The following is a 21,448-nucleotide window of genomic DNA, read 5'->3' as shown; positions in this document are numbered from 1 at the left end:
GGGGTGAAATCCCGCACCTGGTCCAGATTAGATCCGGTGTCCCAACAGAAATTCCTCGCTACTGCCACACTACGCTGTTGCTCAGCGCTGGGATACGGTTCAACAATGTCTGTCTGCACGCCGCTGTTCGTCATTTGAGTCCTAGGAGAATTATTGTTATCTCTCGGTGGAGATAAACGTTGTTGACTTGGCGAAGAAAACCCGCTATTAGGATACCGTCTATCGTAAGGATTACCTCTGGAAGCTGGATATTCTCGTCGTGACCTAAAGCGACGCTGCTGATGATATCGATATCCATTTCTTGAATCTGAACTGTCAATTTGGTTGCTGTTGTTTTGCTGCTGAACTAGGCGAACTCTAGACGTTCTTTGAACATCTCTGCTGTTTTGTTGAGAGCCAGTTTCTCGTCTCCATGTAGACCGCCAAGCATCTTGTTCCTCTGCTTGCTCATATCTCTTAACAAAATCCGCTAAGAGATCCACGGTGTTCGGAGCATGAGCCAAGCACAATTGCTTTACTCTAAAAGGTAGCTGTCCGATGATTAGGTTAACTACTTCCTGCTCGGTGTAATGATTACTCAGATTCCTATAGGCAGAGTACACAGACCAAACGTATTCCTCCACATTGTTATCATTCTGCTTATTGTACCGCCTAGTCCTCACAGACGCCAATTCTCTCTCTTTCGCTTCTGTTGAAGCAAAACGCTTCTTGAACTCTCTGCAGAAATCGGAGTAAGTGCGGAAATCGTTCTTATGCGAATAAAACCAGTGATAGGCCTTTCCAGTTAACAAACGTGGAATGATTTCAAGCCTATAATGTTGAGGAATCTGTAGAATTTCAAGGTTTGTATTCAATTCCTTTAAATATATTTCAGCTGAAGTAGCGATAATATTGCCGTCGAACTTTCTCATAGAATTGATGTCTGCCATTCTAGGAGTTACCCCAGTGTGTAACATGCGTGAAGCAGGCTCTCTTCTGTTTCTTCTGCTGCGAGCAGTTGATTCACTGTCTGAGGAGCTGGATTCGTTCATCTTCTTGTACCTCTTTTTCCGTGACGTTTTTCCTTGTAGGTTTGAAGCTTCATCTGAACAGATGGGATAAAATGTCGATCTTCCAGAACCTTCATCAACACGGTGGATTTTAGGATGATCAGAGTTCGTCTGGATCTGTAACCTATTCAGCTGATCAGAAATATGAACAATTTCACTACAGATATGACCAACATCTGAGGAAAATTTGTCTTGCTTAGTTTCAACTGTTTTCCTCCATTCTTCGTCAGCTTTTCGGTATCCCTCGGTTTCATTTATATTCTCAGCAAGTTTCTCTGCCACTTTGTGATTAATGGTATCTTCTAACTTGTCTGTGATAACAGTTACCTGGTGATTCACATTTTCAAACACTTCCTTTCTGGACTGCTCTGTTCTTCAGCGATTTCCTTACGAAAGTTACCCTGAGATTGTTCAACCTCTTCTCTCAACAGGGCAATTTCTTTTTGCACATTTGATTTCACTTGTAGAGAGTTTGCTTCACATGTCTGACGAAAGTTAACGATCTCTATTTGAATGCTTTCTTTTATCTTCTGTTGATTTTCTTCCATTTTTACAGTCAAATTGTCCAGTCTCTGTCCCACCTCCAAAGCAGATTCTGTGAGTTTTGAATAACCCTGTGAAAACTTCTCTTCTAAGCGCCGTTCTGATTCCACCAGATTTCTACCACTTTCCTCTAACTTTAAGTTCAAACTGCGTTCCAACATGGCTACATTCTCCTGAAACTTAGCTTCCAGATTTCTGGAACTTTCTCTAATGTTTTCCTGAATTTTTGTTTCCATAGCCCTTGTACTTTCCTCCAACATAATCCGTATTGAAGAAAGCAAGTTTGCTGTAACTGGAACAGACTGCACTGGAGATTCATTTTCCTCAGCCGACGATTTACCTGCACTTCTCAACATCTTCTTATCCATATTCTTCTAGCACAGAATTTCCATCACAATCACAAATCAATTACTCTTCACGAACACACACAAAAATGAACACCACTAACGAAACAACAGATTTCGAGCCCCGCGTTGTTGCGCCAAAATATTGAAACGTACTTTGGTCAAAAGAACATGATTTAACTACCAGAGCACTAATAATAAGTTCACATGGAAGACTCGAAAGCATACACGTGATGCCTCTCAGGGTATGGGGTAATATCTCTCTTCGTTCGTTGGTCAAAACAAATCAAAATCAAGTGTTCGCTAAGAGAAAAGAATTATATTTTACGTCTTAGCAAAATAAATACTTATGTGCATAAAATCCACTTCAGTCAAAGAAATAACAGCTTCTTACAATTCAACTTAACTACTCTTTTAAAACTCGAAGCCCGAACTCCTCAGTCAAGACAAAAGACACTCGTAATTGCCATGGCAACAGCTCTTAACAAGATAATTATATACAGGTTAGTCACTATCCTGACATTATCAGTGATAGGTAAATTACAGAAATTAATATTAAAGAACAATAAACATTTGCACAAGAAAAGATCATTAATAACAATAGATATTAACAATAAATATTTGTGCAATGGGAAAGGACGTGTCAACTATTTTTATCGTCATCCTCTTCCCCATGGTCTGCATAGCGGATTCACCAAATTTCAAGAGTTCTACGATGCCTCAAACAGGCTACAGAGGGCTCTGAGTTGGGTAACTTTAATTCTGGCCACCTGGAAGATGATAACAACTATGACAAATTGTTTATGTAGTTCTTGAAAAAGTAATGAACCATGTCGTCCAAGTATCTTCCTCCTATTCATCCTGCAGTGTAGAGAGGTGGCTGAGAAAAAACGGTCCAGAATCGTCAATTTTGTCCAGCCATCCAAATAGAAAATGACGATGAGCATTTTCAAAATATCAACGACCATGTTTAACATAATTCATGGAATTTTAATATTTCAGTTTTTCTTTACATAAATACATTTATGGTGCACCTAACTGCAATTTATAACCATTATCTATATTTATACAAGATAAAACATTACAATTTAAATTAAAATTAACGGCGACGTCCCGTTTTTTTTTAAATTGACAGCAGGTGGTTAAATTTTAACGGTAGATTAGTTTAAAAGTTAAGAGTAATTTCTAACAATGTGCCTGCATGGCTATGCTTAATAATGCTGGGAATGTATTTTTCTGTTTTCATGCTTTGATGGTTAAAGAGTTATGGATTTTGAATCATTCTGTAAAATATTAAGTAGAGTTCTAAAGTTGTTGACCTACAAAATGTCTTTAAAAATGTATAAATTATTTTTTTAAAATTTAATACTAGCTGATTACCCGGCGTTGCCCGGGTATTTATTTGTCCCAATCTTCTATTAGACAGGAAAATAATGAATTCTAACTGTAGTTTAAATGTGATCGTGAATGTCACCAATTAGCTTAGCGACTCCGAAAACTATGGATTCGACACTAATGTAGGTCATTTTTGACATTTTATTTTTCACCCCCATGCGGATAGGTGATAAACTTTGAGTTGAACGACATTCGGAGTGTCACTATTCACGTTAGCGATCCAGAAAACTATGGATTCCACACTAATATCGGTCGTTTTTGATTATTTTTACATGTTAACCCTTCCCACCCCTAGGGGTGCCAGGGGTGTCTTACCCCCACAGTATTTCTTTCCAGGTTGTAAGTCATATGTGTACCAAGTTTGGTTGAAATTTGCTCCAAGAGTTCGAGAGTTATGCCGGAACAAACATACATACATATATACACACATACATCCATTTATATATATAGAAGATGTAGGCTAAACTTGAATATTTCACACATGCAGGTCCTTCTGAAAGTGCTTTATTAATTCTAGGCAACTCGATATTTGGGGGGTTTAATCTGCAGAAGGTAAGGAAAATATAATGATCTTCAACTTTGCCTTTCCTTTACTTCCTATCCCTGTTCTTAGATCTGTTTTAAAAATACAACTAAAATGCACAAATACAAAAACGGTTAGTGGCAGGTCTCTGGCTGAGCGCAATAAGTGACAGACTTTGGGTCGATCTCGCCACTGAAGTTCATGAGTTTGTATCGTGACCTGGGCATAGGTGTTCTATGCGAGTGACCCTTCGTCAATTTAATCTAATCATCACCTATCCTCACTGTCGGAATTAGCCAAAAGCGCCAGAAAAGCAACGCTTAAAATGACAAAATTACAGTGAATGTGTATATTCCCTGGTCTTGATACTGTAGACGGTAGGGCAAGTGTGACTTATACAAGTCCCTTGTACACTTCGCAACTTCTTATTTGACCGCTCTGAAAAATTTCAAAGTCCGGAATTCGTAAATTTGGCAGCATAGCTCTTCAGAGCCAACTAAGAGTAGCCAACTTTGCAACATTTCTTCTTCCTGAATGAAAACGCTCGTGAATTTTTTTTCATTCTTTCACATTCCATAAAGTAAAGATACCCTAAAGCACTAATAAAATACATGAGTAGACAAAAAAATGTTAAGTAGAAATACGAATGTTGAAAATATTTCAAGATTCCTCGCTCTGAATTTGAAAAGAGGTAAATTTATGTGCATTTTGAAACACTGAACAAGTTCTCATCCACTTGGAAAGAATTGCCGTCACATTTGAATGCAAGGAGGCAAATTCATGATGATTTTATACGAAATTTTTATGAAAGATACCTTGCACAACACCAAACGATTCTGCAAAGTGTGTCTTTTCCTTGGTTATTGGCGAAAAATGGTTCGAAACTCCGGCACAAGGTTTCTTCAACTGAGATCAACGTGCTTTACTGAGGTTTTCGTTAGAAATCTCCTGGAGTAGTTGGTTAGATGACAACACTTTTCATTTTTTACTGTTTTCGTCAAGATCGAAACATCGTAGGTTCAAATCCCACCCCTTCCTGATTATGTTTTCTTTTTTATTTACCGAATACGAAGTGTTGTAATAACGTAATATAAGATTATATGATATTACTGTAAATATTTATGCGATGCATACTCAGTGGCGGCGATTGAGTTCCAAAACTGATGGGGCAAGGTGTCAAAACTGGGGGTTTCCCTTGGGAGATAAGGTTTAGCATAGTGGGAGGGCAACTGTTCCTCTACCCCCCCCCCCGTCTAATCGTTGCCACTGTGCATGCCTCAAGTAATATTTCTACTAATGTTCTTAAACTTTCAGTGATTGGCAGGATGTAGGAAAAACTTATCCTTTCATTCAGCTGTCATAAGTTATGTTAACACATACGCGTATTTAAGAACTTATATGTCATTAATATCTGTTCTTAAACAGGATGTTGTAATCAAGGGGTCCCGGGCTCAACACCCGGTGGAGGCACGTTGCTTCGGATTCTAGTTTAAAATATAGATCCAGTACCGAATAGTCTGTCTGTGCAGCAAGTAGACTTAAAACAACAATAGAGAAACATATACAAATCAGCGGCGTATACTCTGGGTCATCTAGGTAATAGCAGATGACCCGGCTGTATTTCTTTTTTTTTAAAAAAAAATGTATATATATACACATTTCTTCCCAATTTTCTTCCAAACCAATTTCGATGCATACATTTCCTTGCTTCCAGCGCGCGAATACTTCCAATCGTTTGCCGCCGAATGTCCGGGAACCTTTCTCCAGCCGGTGGAATGTCTACAGGGAATCTCACCCTGACGTCATTCCTCCCGCTTCCCTTGCAACCCTTGGCGAGGAGGGAGGAGAAAGGAAAGAGGGGGAGGAAACATTGCTTTTCAGGCGCGGTGATTCCGTGCCCAGGGTAAGCTCCTTCTTGTGAGAGTCCACCGGTCGCACTCTCAACCTTCAGAGCCTCTCCATTCCCTCCGCTGAATAGGGAAAACATACCCGGTAGAGTGCGAAGAACAGGAAAACTGAATGACATGGGCAAACCAATTCTACGCTAATTTTCACTTTACATTTGCTTCTGTCTTGCTGATTTCTGTTACTTGAACATAAATTTATCAAAAGGGAAAAACTTAAATATTGAAGATGAAGCAAACTGAATTAAAATTCAAAGCTTAAGAAATTAAAGCACCTATTTGCTGACTCCCCCCAATCCTTGTATTTACAAAAATAGTGATTGTTTCTCCTCTCTAATCTTCAAAAGCAGCGAGAATACTTCTTTCACGGAACTGAATATTTTTTAAAGGGAAAGATATGAAAAATAAATTATATATATTAGTTAATTTAAGTTGGCTGACTACCATGCTCAAGGTCCCGGGTTCGATCCCCGGCCGGTTCAAATCCGGGAACTTTTCTAACGGTGGAAGCGGCCTCGGCGCCCACCCAGCGTCGAATAACATGGGTACCTGGGGGAAAACCTGGGGGGTAAAGGCGGTCAGGGGCGTGATGCTGATCACATCACCCCCACTCACGACCGGATCAAGAAAGTGTAGGGCGTTACCCCCACACCCCCTATACGCCTTCATGGCGTGGTGCTATGCACAGGGGAACACTTTACCTTTACCTTTGCTATATTCCGCCTGTTTAGATTAATAGTGATGAAGATGAACGAATTAAACATAAACGAAAAAAACACATCAGGCACGTAACCAGGTGGAGGACTCGGGGGGGGGGGGCTGAAACCCCCCCTCCCCGAAATCCAACAAATATCTAATTTAAAAAGTGTATAGTGATAATTAATTTTACTTCATTAGCAGGATTAAACACTTTGCATAATACGTTGTAATAATCTGAGATTCATCTTCAGGACTTCTAACCCCACTGTTTCAACTTTATGTGGCGGCTGCTAATAAGGGATGATCCCCATCCCGAAATAAAATTCTGGCTCTGACCTGCAATGATTCGAACTTTTAAAAACCTGTCATTTCGAGCTCGGAAAGGGATTTTTTTTTATCATTCATAGGGAATTTCTTTCTGAGCCAGGAGCACAACAACAGAAGTTTGGCGCGTGAAACTGAATGCGTGTAGTCGTTGGCTTCGTGTTTATTATTTATTAAGGTGTTAGTGTTTGTCGTGATAGTGCTGTGTTAAAGGGTAATGGATGTGATACAAGAGTTGCTGGTGAAACCTTTTGGAACAAGATCTTTTCAGGAGAAGTTGCAAATTGTTAATACAGGTAGGCCAGTGTCATCGCTTGAACTTATTTCTACACACAAATACAAAAATCGGGAATATGTGAGGCATATTCGCAAGCAAATTATGACAAAACACCATGGTTGACAGGAAGTATAAGTGTTAATAAGCTTTGCATTTTTGTTGGCCGTGCTTACTTTTCGGGGCTGAAAAGAATGTATGGACGCGTGGCTGATACTGTAATCTTTGCAACACTTGTGTCAAACATGAAAAATCCAAAAGTCACATAACTTCCTTTGTTAAGCTGCAATCTTTCGCAAAGACACGTATTGACGTGAACTGGACAAACAGCGTGCTTTGGATGTGGTACGGCACAAGTGATCGGGTCCTGGAGTAAGTTGAATTTTGCACTTAAATTAATATTGCGGGTTTTTATTTCACTAGTGCACGTCTTTCATTTTATATTTCACAGGCTGTTTTTTATAGCTTTATAATACTGTCTTGTTTTATTATTTGAAATTCTACACGTATAGTAAACTGCAATAACGAGAATTAATTGATTGTGATCGTAGCAATAAGACAAATATTCCGACACAATATTCCTAAATCCAATATGGAGCTTGACATAAATTGCACGGAAACTTTTGGAGTTTGAGGATCAAAAGGTCGGAGATTACCCACTCGTTAGAACCAGCATACACCACTGATACAAATAGAATGTTCTTTGCTTGGAAGTTACGAGTGAGTAGCGTAACCCGGTCATAAAAATCTTCTATAACGGCTTTGGGCTCGACGTGCTGACCCCACGTCACCTCATACCAGTTGAAGAACTCACACCTCTAGGTAGAATTGTGGGAAGGAGACTGGCAGTCGGGAGATAGGCCAAGGCCCTATATGCTCGTCAATACTCGTCAGAAATTCAATCAAATTCATTCAGCTGTGCGTCATAAGTTGTGTTAACACACATTATGAGTCAATAATAATAAGTTAAGAAATTGACAAGACGTTTCTGTACTGAAGGTAACTAGAGGTTGTTTTCTTGTAACGTCGTTACTGTGTCCAGCTCGGCATTGTGATTAAAATTACTCTATCTGCATGTTCACTTTCCTCTTACATAAGTTTTCCTTTCGCGAAAACATCGTTCCATAGTTTCCAGTTTCTCAATATATTTTTCTATGAAGTGTTGAATATAATTCTAGCCTGCTTTCCACAAGCTACACAACTTCTCTCTCTCTCTCTCTCTCTCTCTCTCTCTCTCTCTCTCTCTCACTCAGAGGTGCAATGTAACATAATTTAAGAAGGCCATTGTTGCACAAACGATAAACGAACATGTGTTAAATTCGGTAAGATCAGCAGGTAAGGGAAGCTCGATTTTAGCTGCAAATCAGTGCCTTCGTTACAGGAAAATCCCCAACAAAGCAAGGAAATAACTAATGAATGGTTATGCTTTACGATCTTTAGGGTTAAAAATAGGTGATCTAAATCTTTAAAAGAAAACCGTTTTCCAGATAGAATAGGTGTATGCATGAATAGAAAACAAAAATTAAGATATTGTATTAGCTGTGGAGTTCATTCTGTTGTAGCTTTGTGGCACATCCGGTAAAGGCACCCATTTCCAGTTCCACTTGTGTCTTTGATTAGGGTTCGAGCCTCACTTCATCTGGATATTTTTATTTATATTGAGGCCTGTAAGACAATAATATATGAAAGGTTCCAAATTATTTCTTACACGAGTGTATTTTTTTTTTAATTTGTTAGTCCTGAAAAGGACCGTTTTTGGGAAAATTGAACATTTATTTAATATCTTGTCCAGTAGCCACCTGCATCTATGACATGTCTCAGGCGTCGAGGAACGGATTGCACAAGATGTCGAATATACCTGTGCGAAGTGCACACTTCATTCCAGGCATTGTTGACGTGGTCAAATAGTTCATCACTTCTGCGAGGTGGTGGATCGGGCCAGCTTTCTTTCAAACATCGAACGACCTCGGCCCACATATTTTCAATTGGGTTGATGTCGCATCCCATGGGTGGCCAGTCAATTAGATGTATGTCGTTTCGTTCAGAAAACCAACGCTGAACGATGGCTGAATCATGGATGGAGGAGTGGTCTTGTTGGAAGTCAATATTTCCCTCGGGATACAAAGCTCGCACGCCAGGAACCATAACATGCTCCAAAATGTGCACATACTGTATCCCGTTGAGACGTCCTTCTATGCGGTGTAGGTCACCTCCGCCACCGAGAGATATCCAACCCCAGACAGGCACGCTCACGCGTCCACGCCGACGTGAGTTAGCAAAAAAATGGGGATCAAATCGTTGTCCTTGACGCCGGTAGACCAGAACCGGACCATCATTTGCAGTAGAAAATACTTTCTCGTCTGAGAAGATTACTCTATCCCAAATCCTATCAATATTTTCTTCAGCAAATGCTAGCCTATCAGTTCTGTGTGCATCCGTCAAGACCTCCTTCTTTGCTGCCCTTCGTGCCCGTAAACCAGAAGCAGCCAGCCTCCGCCGAACTGTCTGTGGGCAACCAGGAAAATCGGCCCTTGCCTTTAGTTGAGTGGCTGACTGGAATGGATTGGCTTCACACTCCGCTAGCAGCCGATCGTCTTGCACTGGTGTCGAAACACGGCCCCAGCTCTCGCGTCTTTTCCGTGATGCCTCACCAGTTTCTTCGTATCGAGCCCACCACCTCCTTGCTGTCCGTGCTGGAACGCCATACTGCTCGCCAGCTAAACCAGGTGACAATCCAGCTCCCTCGATCAAACCGATCACTCTTTCTCTTGTGGATTTGTTGTAGTGCTCCATTCTTCGCGAGGTTGAAGAAAGAAATGTTGCATGCCTCTGTTTAGAGCGTAGTTCAAAGGAAATAAGGTCTTCTATTGGTGTAGTTAATTACGTGATGCTGCAGTTGGTTCAAAGACGACTTCCAATTACATTCAGCCATGAAAAGTTTCGTACGAATTCATACCAGAAAAGGATGTCAAGAATAATAAAATAAATTTAACCATTATTTACAATTACATTACTTTCATTTAACAAATAAATAAAGAATAATTATGACAAATGTGCTACAACGAGTGCTCTTTACATCCATGTGCAAAAGTATTTGGTATTACTAAACACGCACACACGTTCGGAACATCTGTAGCGTAGTTGTAACGTTTCAGACAAGCATACATCTTCTAACGTTCATCTTTTCTCTTTGAGGTATTGGTTCAAACCCGGCTCAGCTTTCACGTTTTTTTTTTATGTAATACTTAGTAAAGTTTTTGTCACAATTTTTTCGTCCACAAAAAAAACAATAAAAACAATAATTAAACGATCTTCTCCCCAAAACAATAATTGCAACATCATATTTATTCACATAATAAATCTATTCCACTCATAAAATTGATTCCTTCGGGTCTTAATGCAACATCACCGAAACATTCAAGTTTCAATGTTCATGTTGGAAATTGAACAATAAACAGTTTTGGGGACACATTGCTTTATATAAAACCTCATGTTATTATAGAAATATACACAAGACGTCGAATGAAAGTATGCGTAAGGAATACTCTTGAAACTCTAGAGTTGTAATCATGCGATTTGTTTTTCATAGAGTAATCTGTTATATTCAAGGTTAATTATTTCAAATTTTTTGTATTCAGTAAATATCGTACTTCTGTGTTCACTTCAACAGAAAAGAAATTGAGCGGCTAGGATTTGAACCTGTGATCTTTCATTTTAGATAAAAAAAATACACGTCTTACCAACTGTTCTACAAGGAAATAGACAAAAAGTTTCCTAACATGGTTGCGGCAACAACCACCTGCCAGTGCTCCAAACATTTCTTTGCCACAGATTGTGGATAAGTTCCTCTCTACACAAATGCCCGGTATTTTGCAGTGTATTTTAGCTCAAATTTTGCCTAAACTCATGCGAACTTTGATGAAGAGGATTTACCGGGATATCAACGAGGTTATTTCTGGATAGGCTTCCGAGGTTTCGAGAGCTCTTTTATCTTCAGGGATTGAAGGGATGACTGATAACGTGCTTGTTACTGGCAAGGGTGTCGTAACTGCGATTCCTCATGCTGCCGAATTTTATTTTCGGAAGGAGTATGGCATCGGACGTAAAATATATATATACTGTTCATGGATGATCTCTCTGTGTATATCAGGAGGTGGCAGTAATGATGAAGCGTTTAGAATTTTCGGAAACCATTTCAATTATATTACTGAATCACGTGCCACGTGGAATGGCAGAATCAAGTAACGTATAAGCAAGTCTGAGGGTGGCTGTTTTGAATATTGCGAATTTGGTGGAAAGTTCGTTAGATATACTTTCTGTTGAAATAACAGTATTATTTTGTTGAAATTAGACAAGTATTTTGGATATAAAGCAGTGCCGAATTAATGATCATTCTCAAGTTTTGCATTTATTAGATGTCACGTAATATATAAATAGTTATTAGTAGATTTTTATCGCATCGGCCTCGGTCGCAAAAGGTATTTACTTACGTTTATTGGGGATTTATTATTAGATTTAGATGCATTGGAAGATCGAAGTGAGGGGAACAAGAACAGTCATTACTAAATAAACGACATCACATAACCAATCTTAGCGAATTGAATACATTAAACTCTCCCGTTCGTTACAAAAATTCAATACATCAATGTAGTGGATTATTTCCTATTATAATTGTGTGTGTTTGTGTGTTAGTATTTTGAAATAATTAATATTTTAGTTGTGGAGTGAAGAGCGTACACAATACTTATCTTAAATTCCATTACTTGATTGATGATTTGGTTTAATTTACTTCGCCTTTGTGACGTTTTTGGTTCATCGCGAAGATGAGAATGGGTGATGGGATGATGAAATTGATGAAGGAACACTTACAAAGAACACCCATGCCTGACCAGGATTCGAACCCAGGATTAAATACCATTACCTACAGCATCCTGAATGCATACATATTATATGTAAATTAGTCATAATGTGTGTTAACTCAGCTTATGACGAATAGCTAAAATACAAAAAGTTTTAACCTTAAATCCTGGCAAGCAACTGAATAAGCATTAACCTTCTTAGGGAGAAAATGTGCAGAAGAGACATCCCTTGAAGTGTGCATCGGATATTTTACAGTGTTGAAATATCAATTGTCTCTGTTTAGCACACACACACACACACACACACACACACACACACACACACACACACACACACACACACAAAAAAAATAGAGGGTGGGATTTGAACCCGCGACCTTTCAAGTATGTTGAAAAATATGGATACCAGCGTCTAACCAACTGCTCTACGTTAACTTAATGACAACATTCCCTTACAAACACGTAGATGTTTATGATAAAATCGATCTTCCTGTGTTCCAGCATGTTTTCTCCACAAGTCGTGAAATAAATGATTTATTTTAGATCTGTTCGATATTGTGCAGGGCATTGTAAATAAAATGTCGCATAAACTCCTCAGAAATTTGCCTCTTTCTACTCAAAGTTGATGGCGATTTACTCCAGGTGGAGAAAACCCCTGTTCAGTGTTTCAAACGTATGTGATATCAAGTCGAGCACGCAGAATTGTTACAATTTCGCACGATTCTCATTCTTATTCTTATTTCAATTTACTATTTCAGTTTCAGTGTGTATTATATTAGCGATTGATAGTTTATAAGTTCATGGAATGTGCGAAATTGGAATCCTTTCACCGCAGCGTTTTTCGTCTAGTTGAATGACGAACTCAAAGTTGGCTACTCTCAGCTGGCGCTGAAGTGCAATGTTGCTAAGTTTACGATTTTCGGACTTAGAATTCTTTCGGGGCGGTCAAATAAGAAGTTGAGAAGTGTACGTGTGCTCCAACTTGGCAGGAGCGTTGCGTCAACTCGGAGGTCATACACACCTCCGAGTATAAAAGAGCGAGACGCAACGTCTCAGGCCTCTCATTGCTACCATCGGCTGTCAAACGTAAAATGTACAACTGGACTTATCGAACTGGAGTCGACACGGCGGGATTTACGGCTGAGGAAGGTGAGTGAGTGGTAATTGCCTCACCGGTTACAATCCCTCCAAATAGAAAGATTATTATTTTATGTATACGGATGGATCAAAAAGTAGTGAAACTACTTTCGGAGGTATGTGCTTATGCCCTGGTACCTGAAAATTAACCCGGGGCGTCAGTTCCGCGAATTTTACCGATTCCCCCGCTTTTCTTTGATTCATCCTTTATTTTCCATTTTCATTACAATAATTCACTGTCACATTGGCATGAATGCCTCAGTGTGAAGAACCAAATTTGTTCGGTTTTCCTGAACAAAGTTGGTTTTACATCATTCTACAAGGAAAGAAGATTAAGATAAAGGTTAGTAATAGTAGGAAGTAAATATGTGTTAGTGTTTAACATTAATATTATTTATGAATACAATTCTCCATATTTCCACTACCGAACATACTAAAGTACCCGATACTTCCCAGGAAAACTCCCTACTTCTTTCCTTCCTGATGATGTCCCGGGTACCAACCGTCGTACCGATGTTCATCCCAGTCCGACCAACTCTTGCTGGTCTCCTGCAAGTCTCCCTGCATCAAGCACCACTCGTTCTTTCATATCCCTTCCTAGTATTAATACTTACATCTCAAAGCCAATAATACTGTCACTATCTCAAACATAACATACTAGACCCTGCTTAACATTCATAGAATCGTGTTAATGTCCATCCCTCATCTCATTCATCAACACTAATGTACACGACACACAATAAATCTTATCCTAACAAAACATTACCCACCCAATTACACACTTATGTAATTTCGTACCTACTATTAAATATGCGAAACGAGGCCACGGTCGTTTCATTAAGTGTTTACCAATCTCCCAGTTGCCGTCTCTATCGCCCCGAGGTAATAGGTGTGAGCGAAGCTAGGGGATGGAAAGGAACACTTTCTCTACGCCTCTAGCCACGGGCGGGGTAAGTTCCATCTTCCCTTCTGTCTTAAGCTCCGCTGCCATTCTCAAACACGATGATGTTGGGCCTATGAACGTATTTCATTTTCGTTGTTTAATTTTGATCTGGTCGTGTCCGTATCTTAATCGCAGTCCTTTGCGGGGACTAGATGAGCGAGTGCCAAGCCATCAGGGCTACGACACGATAAGCCCTGACTTGGACCTCGCGAATTCTGGTGGCTCTGAAGCGAAATCGGCGAACTTGTTGCGGACTCTCTGTGACGCGGATTGTTACTCCGTGTTTATACGTGCTCTCGGCGATCTGGTAAATAACGAAAATTTGTTCCGGGTAAGTCCGGTAGGCTAAAGGACCTCGCGCACTGAGAACGGAACAGAACGGTCGCTTCCGGCGACCGGATTTTTTCCGTCTCAGTGCGCGACAAGCTTAAGCCATGGACCTTTGTCTCAAAAAGGACAGTTCTTTGAAAATGTATCTAAAGGGTGTTCCGTATTGGACGCCGAATTAGAAAATTAAATAAAAATAGGGAAAATATCATGAAAATAGTTATATTTCACATATATGTAAGCAGTAACATCTCCCATTTGCGTATGAAAGACAATGTCAGGCATATGTCCACCACTACTGAGTCTGCATGCATTTATACGCTCCACAAAATTATTGATAACCCTCTCGCAGATGTCTGTCCCGATGCCTCCAATCACCCGTATTATTTTCAGCTTTCAGTTCCAAAAGGGTTCGTGGTTTGCTGGCGTACACCTGTGATTTCACAAACCCCCATAAGAAGAAATCACAGGGTGTAAGATCACATGACCTTGCCAGCCATTCCTGGTCACCACTTTGGTAAAATGTCTTCACAATAAGAACACGTTGCTCAATCGTAAACTGTTCTGTATCGTAACCACAACAAACGAGTCAAAACAATTGAGGCTACATTAATCGCCATGACAACAGATACCAACATTGGTAAGAACAGCTCTGCCAACCTCGAAACAAAACAATAGCACTCGATTCAAATTCGGCGTCCTCTACGGAACACCCTATAGTTTAGAAAAGCCACTACGATATGATAAATCCCGAACAATTATATGTGTTTATAATATCTTGTAACGACCGCCATGTTAGGCAAATTTCAGTCGTATATTGGCATTTATCTTATTCGTATACTTTCAAGTTAAGAACTTGGATTAAATTATTTATACTTAATTGTTTTCATAATTCATGTATATATTTGTGTTTTATCTTATGTTATAATATTATTCGCGTATTTTTGCAACATTTATTCAGAATGTATAGGCTAATAATTATCCCAAATAATATATGCAACGTTTTCATTGTTTTTCAAATCCAAAATGGCTAGGATTATTACTATCCTTATTTTCCTGTAGTTTACGGTTATTACAAGCATAAGAAAACAGTTTTTCTTTGTGACGTTTCAGGAGGACACACGCTCCCTTCATAAGACATTTATTTTCATTTTGACTAAAGATACAGTTATAACAACGGTTAGTAATTTTTTAAACAAAAAGAATCCGTTATATAACATTGACAACATCCATTATATAACGGATTCTTTTTGTTTAAAAAATTACTAACCATTGTTATAACTGTATCTTTAGTCAAAATGAAAATAAATGTCTTATGAAGGGAGCGTGTGTCCTCCTGAAACGTCACAAAGAAAAACTGTTTTCTTATGCTTGTAATAACCGTAAACTACAGGAAAATTATTCTATAATGCAAGCAATGCGTACATACAAGAAAAATTATTATTACTATCCTTCACGCAAATTTTGTTGTTTAAGCACAAGTTAAATACATTTCTTCTTAATATCGATTTTTGTTCAACAATGTACAAGATTAAAGTAATTTGTCTTCGTTATAAACTAAATCTTGATTTAATCATTTTTATGTGCAAGAGCAAATATGATTTATTTGATAAAATCAGTTTAGTTATTTCTATATAGTTTAATATTGTAATATTATAGCAAAGTATTTCTATCTCGTTTTCAATAAAATATCGTTTTCCTATTGGCTGTTTATGTTAGGAGTGGGGGAACCACGCTACGTGTTTTTGGGGATGTAAAAACTTCCACGTTGGCATTTTTAATTGTTGCCAACCTGAGCTTTAGCGTACTATCGCTAATTAACATTGATGTGTTATATAAATTATCAGTTTTTCTTGTGTTATTTTATGTTACGAGTTTGTATTATTCTAAGATAAAACAATCTGTTATGCTGCGCCTCGCGCTTGAGGTAGCAGTTGAGGTCTTGCTATTAACTGTGAAGGCGGTGCGCGGACTCTCGTGTTAAATAAGTTGCTTATCACTGCCTACGAGACTGCAGGACCCAACAAATTATAATTTTAACTTGTGCGAATCAGTATGTACGCGCGCGATTCGTGATTAAAGATTTTGGACATTTTAATTATAAAGTATTTGAATTTTATTTACTGTCACGTGTCGCAATTCGGTGGTTTCATTCCTGGAGGAAGGGTGGATCGTCTTAGTCCCGAACCCTGGGTGAGAACTCGTGCTTCCAACTGACCATCCGGAGCAAGGAGCGGTGTGTTGCCAATTCGGATCTCCATACCCTGAAGTTACGAGTGGTGGCACGTTGCAATCTTCAACGGCAAATAAATTTCCTTGCATTTAATTTAGCTATTTTGTGACAGAAAGTAAGTATACGGTACTATGAGACTATTACATTAAGCAAGGAACCTTCACTGTGCATGTGTGCAAATTGATTTACTTTTCTTCGCTTTTCTATCACTTTTGGCTAATCGCAAAGATGAGGATGAATGATGATAAGACGAGATAGATGAAGGGACAACAGAACGCAACACGAACTCCACATGAACAGGCCAAACGTTCAGTGGCACTTCGTTAAATGGACTTACCTTTTGCAAGAGGGCTGACCATTAACAGATGAGCACTCGTAGACCCTGACCCTTCTCCAACCAAGGTGACGTCATTAGAGTTTCCTCCAAAGCTGCTGATGTACTTCTGCACCCACTGCAAGGCGAGGACTTGATCCAGAAACCCTGCGTTCCCTGGAACTTCCTCCGTGTGGAGCGAGAGAAAACCTGCAACGAAAACGCTTATGATAACTGAGCGTCACCGACTGCATTTCCATTAAGTGAATGTAGCTACATTAATGTAGCCCCTTTGAAGGCGTATTTGTAGTAATGTTGTCGCCTGGTAACATGGGCGGAGTTTGAGCTTTTGCTTTGGGGAGGGGCAGACTCTGGGAGAATCATAGGCTATGATGTACCTGAGGGTTGTTAAATATCCCCTAGCTTATAAGGGGTCCGGAGACCTTCCCCCGGAAATTAAAAAACAACAACTTAAAAACTGAGTTTTAGTCCTTTTAGATTTGAAAAAGTTAAATTTCCTCGCTTAAGTAAACAAATATTAATTAGTATATTGGTTTTCATTTTTAAAAGAAGCAAAACGGTACGATTATTGCACTTTGCATTTCATTAATTTTTTATTGATACAATACTCGTATTACTTTAAAAAAGTTACGGTACATAAGTAAGCTTCAGAAATTTTAGAAAAATTACATTGGAAAGTTTTTTTGATGCCTCAGCAGTAACTATAGACTCACCACAAAGTCATTTCAAGTTTTTCTTTCTTCAAACTGTACACATCAATCAAATCGTCTAAGACCCGCTATTGCGGCGCAATTACTGCACATGCCATCATGCCAAATGTCAAGATTTGCGGTATGGCTTCATAACAAAAATGTAGTAATTCAACTTATACATGTGTTATCTTTTTAGTATTTTTTAAGTTGGGAGGCAGGCTTCCCCTGGCCCCTCCAGAACTCCGCCTATGCCTGGTAATCAAAGTAGCCCGGATTGAATGAGTGAATGAATGGTTTAAAATATTTGGGTATGTCGATTATACAACATGTGCTGTACGCGAAATCCGGTCCGTAGAGGACCATAATGAACGATGAATCCTACCCGATGAGGACCAAAATGGACGTGGATCCTGGTCGGCCGGATCTAAATGTAAGCGTACCGTTATCTTCTTGGGACTTGTAAAGAAAATACAGGTGCACACTGATAACTATAACTACGTATTATAATTTATACACACAACACGTAATCACACTTCCCTGCACTCCTGTCTAGGGAAAACTGTTTACACTAAGTTTGCAACTGGTGTCACAATAACACGCCACTAATGAAACGTAGCCACGTTAGGCTTACGCTATCCATAATTGTCCGCGACGGTTTCCGGTTGTTGTCCGAGTGGCTTCTCCACGAACACTGAAAACTGGAGAGTGCAAAGATATGGCGGTAACAAGACACCGCGCTCAGAATGAATCAACCAATGGGAGTGCAGGTTCCTTAAAGTATTTGATATACACAAACAATTGAAGTCATATGTGAATATAAAATATATAAAGACAGAACAATCGTGGTTAGTTTTATAGATAAATCTCCAACATGCGCTAAACAAGTATATTTACATTATTCAATTTTAGTACTTGCTAAGTCTTTCTGGGGGAGTCTAGACTCCCTGGCCCCCTAAATACAACCTTGAACACAGCTATACCACATTGCAGTATTGAACTAGGCTACTGGAGGGAGTACATATATTAAAATTTGCATACGACTGAAGAATATTTTCAATATAGTGAATCTTTATGACAGTTTTCAAAAATCTACAAAAAGAATTGGGTCTAATTTGGAAGTTTATGGCACATTGGAGAGCATAAGATATTCACATCATCTGTACATTACAAATACGTAACATTCAATCCATTATATTGGAATACACTTTTACAAAAGACATTAGTAGTAATAAATGTTCATAGTTGGCAATTTGAACTGCTCCTTTCGAAGCGAATAAGACAATCAGTGTCGAACACATACAAATCTGATTTTCACTTTTTAAACTGGATATGTCGAATCGTTCGATTCTGGTCGAGTATACTGGGAATTGTTCGATTTATTTTTCCTTTCCTTCTCACGTCCCATACTCTCTGCTTTTCCTCTTCTTTCTTCTCTCTCTCTCTATCTCTCTCTACTTTTCATCGCTCTCTCGCCACTGCAGCTTCTTGTTCCAGTCCCCTATACCTGGTGGCCAGAATTAAAGTTACCCAACTCAGAGCCCTCTGTAACCTGTTTGAGGCATCGTAGAACTCTGAAATTTGGTGAATTCACTATGCAGACCATGGGGTTAAAAAAAGGTAGTTCAATTTTCTGCCACCAGGTTGAAATGTGGCGCTGTAGTTCCATGATGGGTTGTACAAATAATCAAGTTAAATGATTTAGCTAAGTTATTAATGGGATAGACATTTGTTAGTGGCTGGAAGTTGCGAGAAAATAATCTCTCGTTTATTGCAAGATTGCAATAAATCAATAACCAATTGGAGCAGTTTACGTCATTATTACAACCCATCATGGAAGTACAGCGCCACATTTCAACCTGGTGGCGGAAAATTGAACCTTTTTTTATCGCCATCACTTTCCCCATGGTCTGCATAGTGAATTCACCAAATTTCAGAGTTCTACGATGCCTCAAACAGGCTACAGAGGGTTCTGAGTTGGCTAACTTTAATTCTGGCAACCCGGTACATGGATGTTCTTTGGGATTGTCATCAATTCCATCACTCATCCTCATCATAAGGATTAATTAAAACTAGAAGAAAAGTGACGCTAAATAACAAAAAAAAAGCCTAAAATGTCTCTCCTTCTATGTATCTTCTTCCTGTCTCTTGTTAGTTATATCTCTTTCTGTCTCCATTTACTATCCTTCATTTTTTTCTTAGAATCAACATAACAGTCTGGCATATCCTTTCAGCTGTAAACTAGGTTTTGAACGGTGAAAATGAGACATATTTACGGATAGGACCAAATTTCAGTTCTTCTTTAACCGACGGTTTACTCTGTAGGTCTAATCCCTAGTCCGCAACCTCTGTCTAAATATATCAAGAACTATATTTGTTCAGTTATCTGATTGAGGTGACGTGGTCTAGATGCTTTCCAGATATGTTTGCAAGGACTTGGACAGTAGAAGGTAAATACGATAACGGCTGTTGCTATTTAATATTCGCAATTAATTTGCACGTACTTATAACTAATTTTCACGTACTTAGAACTAATTTCCACGTACTTATAACTAATTTGCATGTACTTAGAATACTTTACATTTATGTATTTGCATGTTAGTAGTACAGTGCCCGGGTTCACAGCCCTCATTTGGGGCTCGAATCATCATGTGGGGCTCAGTGTTGCCAACTCACCCCACGAAAATTTCACCAACTGATATTTTGAAGTTTTTTATGATGTATTTGAGGACAGAGTTGACACTGTAGCCTTTTATGATGTATTTGAGGGCAGAGTTGGCAACACTGTGGGCCCACTGAGCCCCAAATGATGTATATTTTGAGGGGCAGAGTTGACAACACTATGGGCCCACTGTAGCCTTTTATAAGGGGGTCTAAGCCCTGTTTACATCTGGCAACACTTCCGTATGACAGAGTTGGCAACACTGTGGGCCCACTGTAGCTTTTTATGTCTGGCAACACTGCCGTAGACAGAGTTGGCAACACTGTGGGCCCACTGTAGCCTTTTATAAGGGGGGTTTATTGCCCTGTTTACATCTGGCAATACTGCCGTAGACAGTTGGGTTCACTGTAATCAAAGGACCTGAGGGGTCCGGCCCTGTTTACATCTGGCAACACTGCCGTAGGAGTTGGCCTGTGGGCCCACTGTAGCTTTTTATGTCTGGTAACACTGCCGTATGACAGAGTTGGGTTCACTGTAATCAAAGGACCTGAGGGGCCCATGCACCTGTCTGGCAACTGCCGTAGACAGAGTTGGCCTGTGGGCCCACTGTAGCCTTATGTATTTGAGGACAGAGTTGGCAACACTGTGTTATTGTAGCTTTTTATGAGGGGGTCTATGGCTTTTTTATATTTGCCTACCCACTCTACAAAAATTCTACTATATGATTTTTCACAGGCTAAGCTAACCTACAAATAGTGGCAGCACTGACGAGGCTCGAATTATTATTTGAGGCTCGAAACGAATCGCTAAATATAAAATAAAATAACAATGCCTATGAACCTGTTTGGCTTCAGGAAGCAGGCTATGGAGGTATCCGCCCAAAGCGCACCATCGCCACCTGCGAGCTGGGACCTGTTACCCTCCCTATTATCTAAACTCAACGGTTTGTTGATTATACACTTGAATAGCATCCTGACCCAGTACGACGAGGATGTGGGCAAGATTTTCTACATATTCAACAACAACTTGAATTATTACCAATTCCCCATCTCCGGCAAACTGCAGTTTGACATGAATCCCGAGAATAAAGGAGAGGCCAAAATTTCCTCCGGCAAGAACATCTATCGCATCAAACACGATAGGATGATTTTTTACTGTAAATTTTTATTAAAGGGCCTGAGGGGCCCATGTACTCTTTATGCCTGGCAA

General features: G+C 39.4%; 1 protein-coding gene across 1 annotated transcript in view; it reads right to left on the bottom strand.

Annotated features, from left to right (window-relative positions):
* Window positions 1–21,448, bottom strand: part of LOC145979813 (para-nitrobenzyl esterase-like) — a 120,387-nt gene that overhangs the window by 27,759 nt on the left and 71,180 nt on the right. The window contains exon 5 of the mRNA XM_083112831.1: window positions 16,892–17,077. Within this exon, the coding sequence (XP_082968957.1) occupies window positions 16,892–17,077 (186 nt within the window). The remainder of the gene's footprint in view (window positions 1–16,891; window positions 17,078–21,448) is intronic.

Source organism: Lepisma saccharinum, chromosome 26 (assembly GCF_977018435.1).
Source record: "Lepisma saccharinum chromosome 26, izLepSacc3.1, whole genome shotgun sequence".
Lineage (NCBI taxonomy): Eukaryota > Metazoa > Arthropoda > Insecta > Zygentoma > Lepismatidae > Lepisma > Lepisma saccharinum.
The sequence above is the reverse complement of the archived record's forward strand: the minus strand, read 5'-3'. Positions and strand labels throughout refer to the sequence as shown.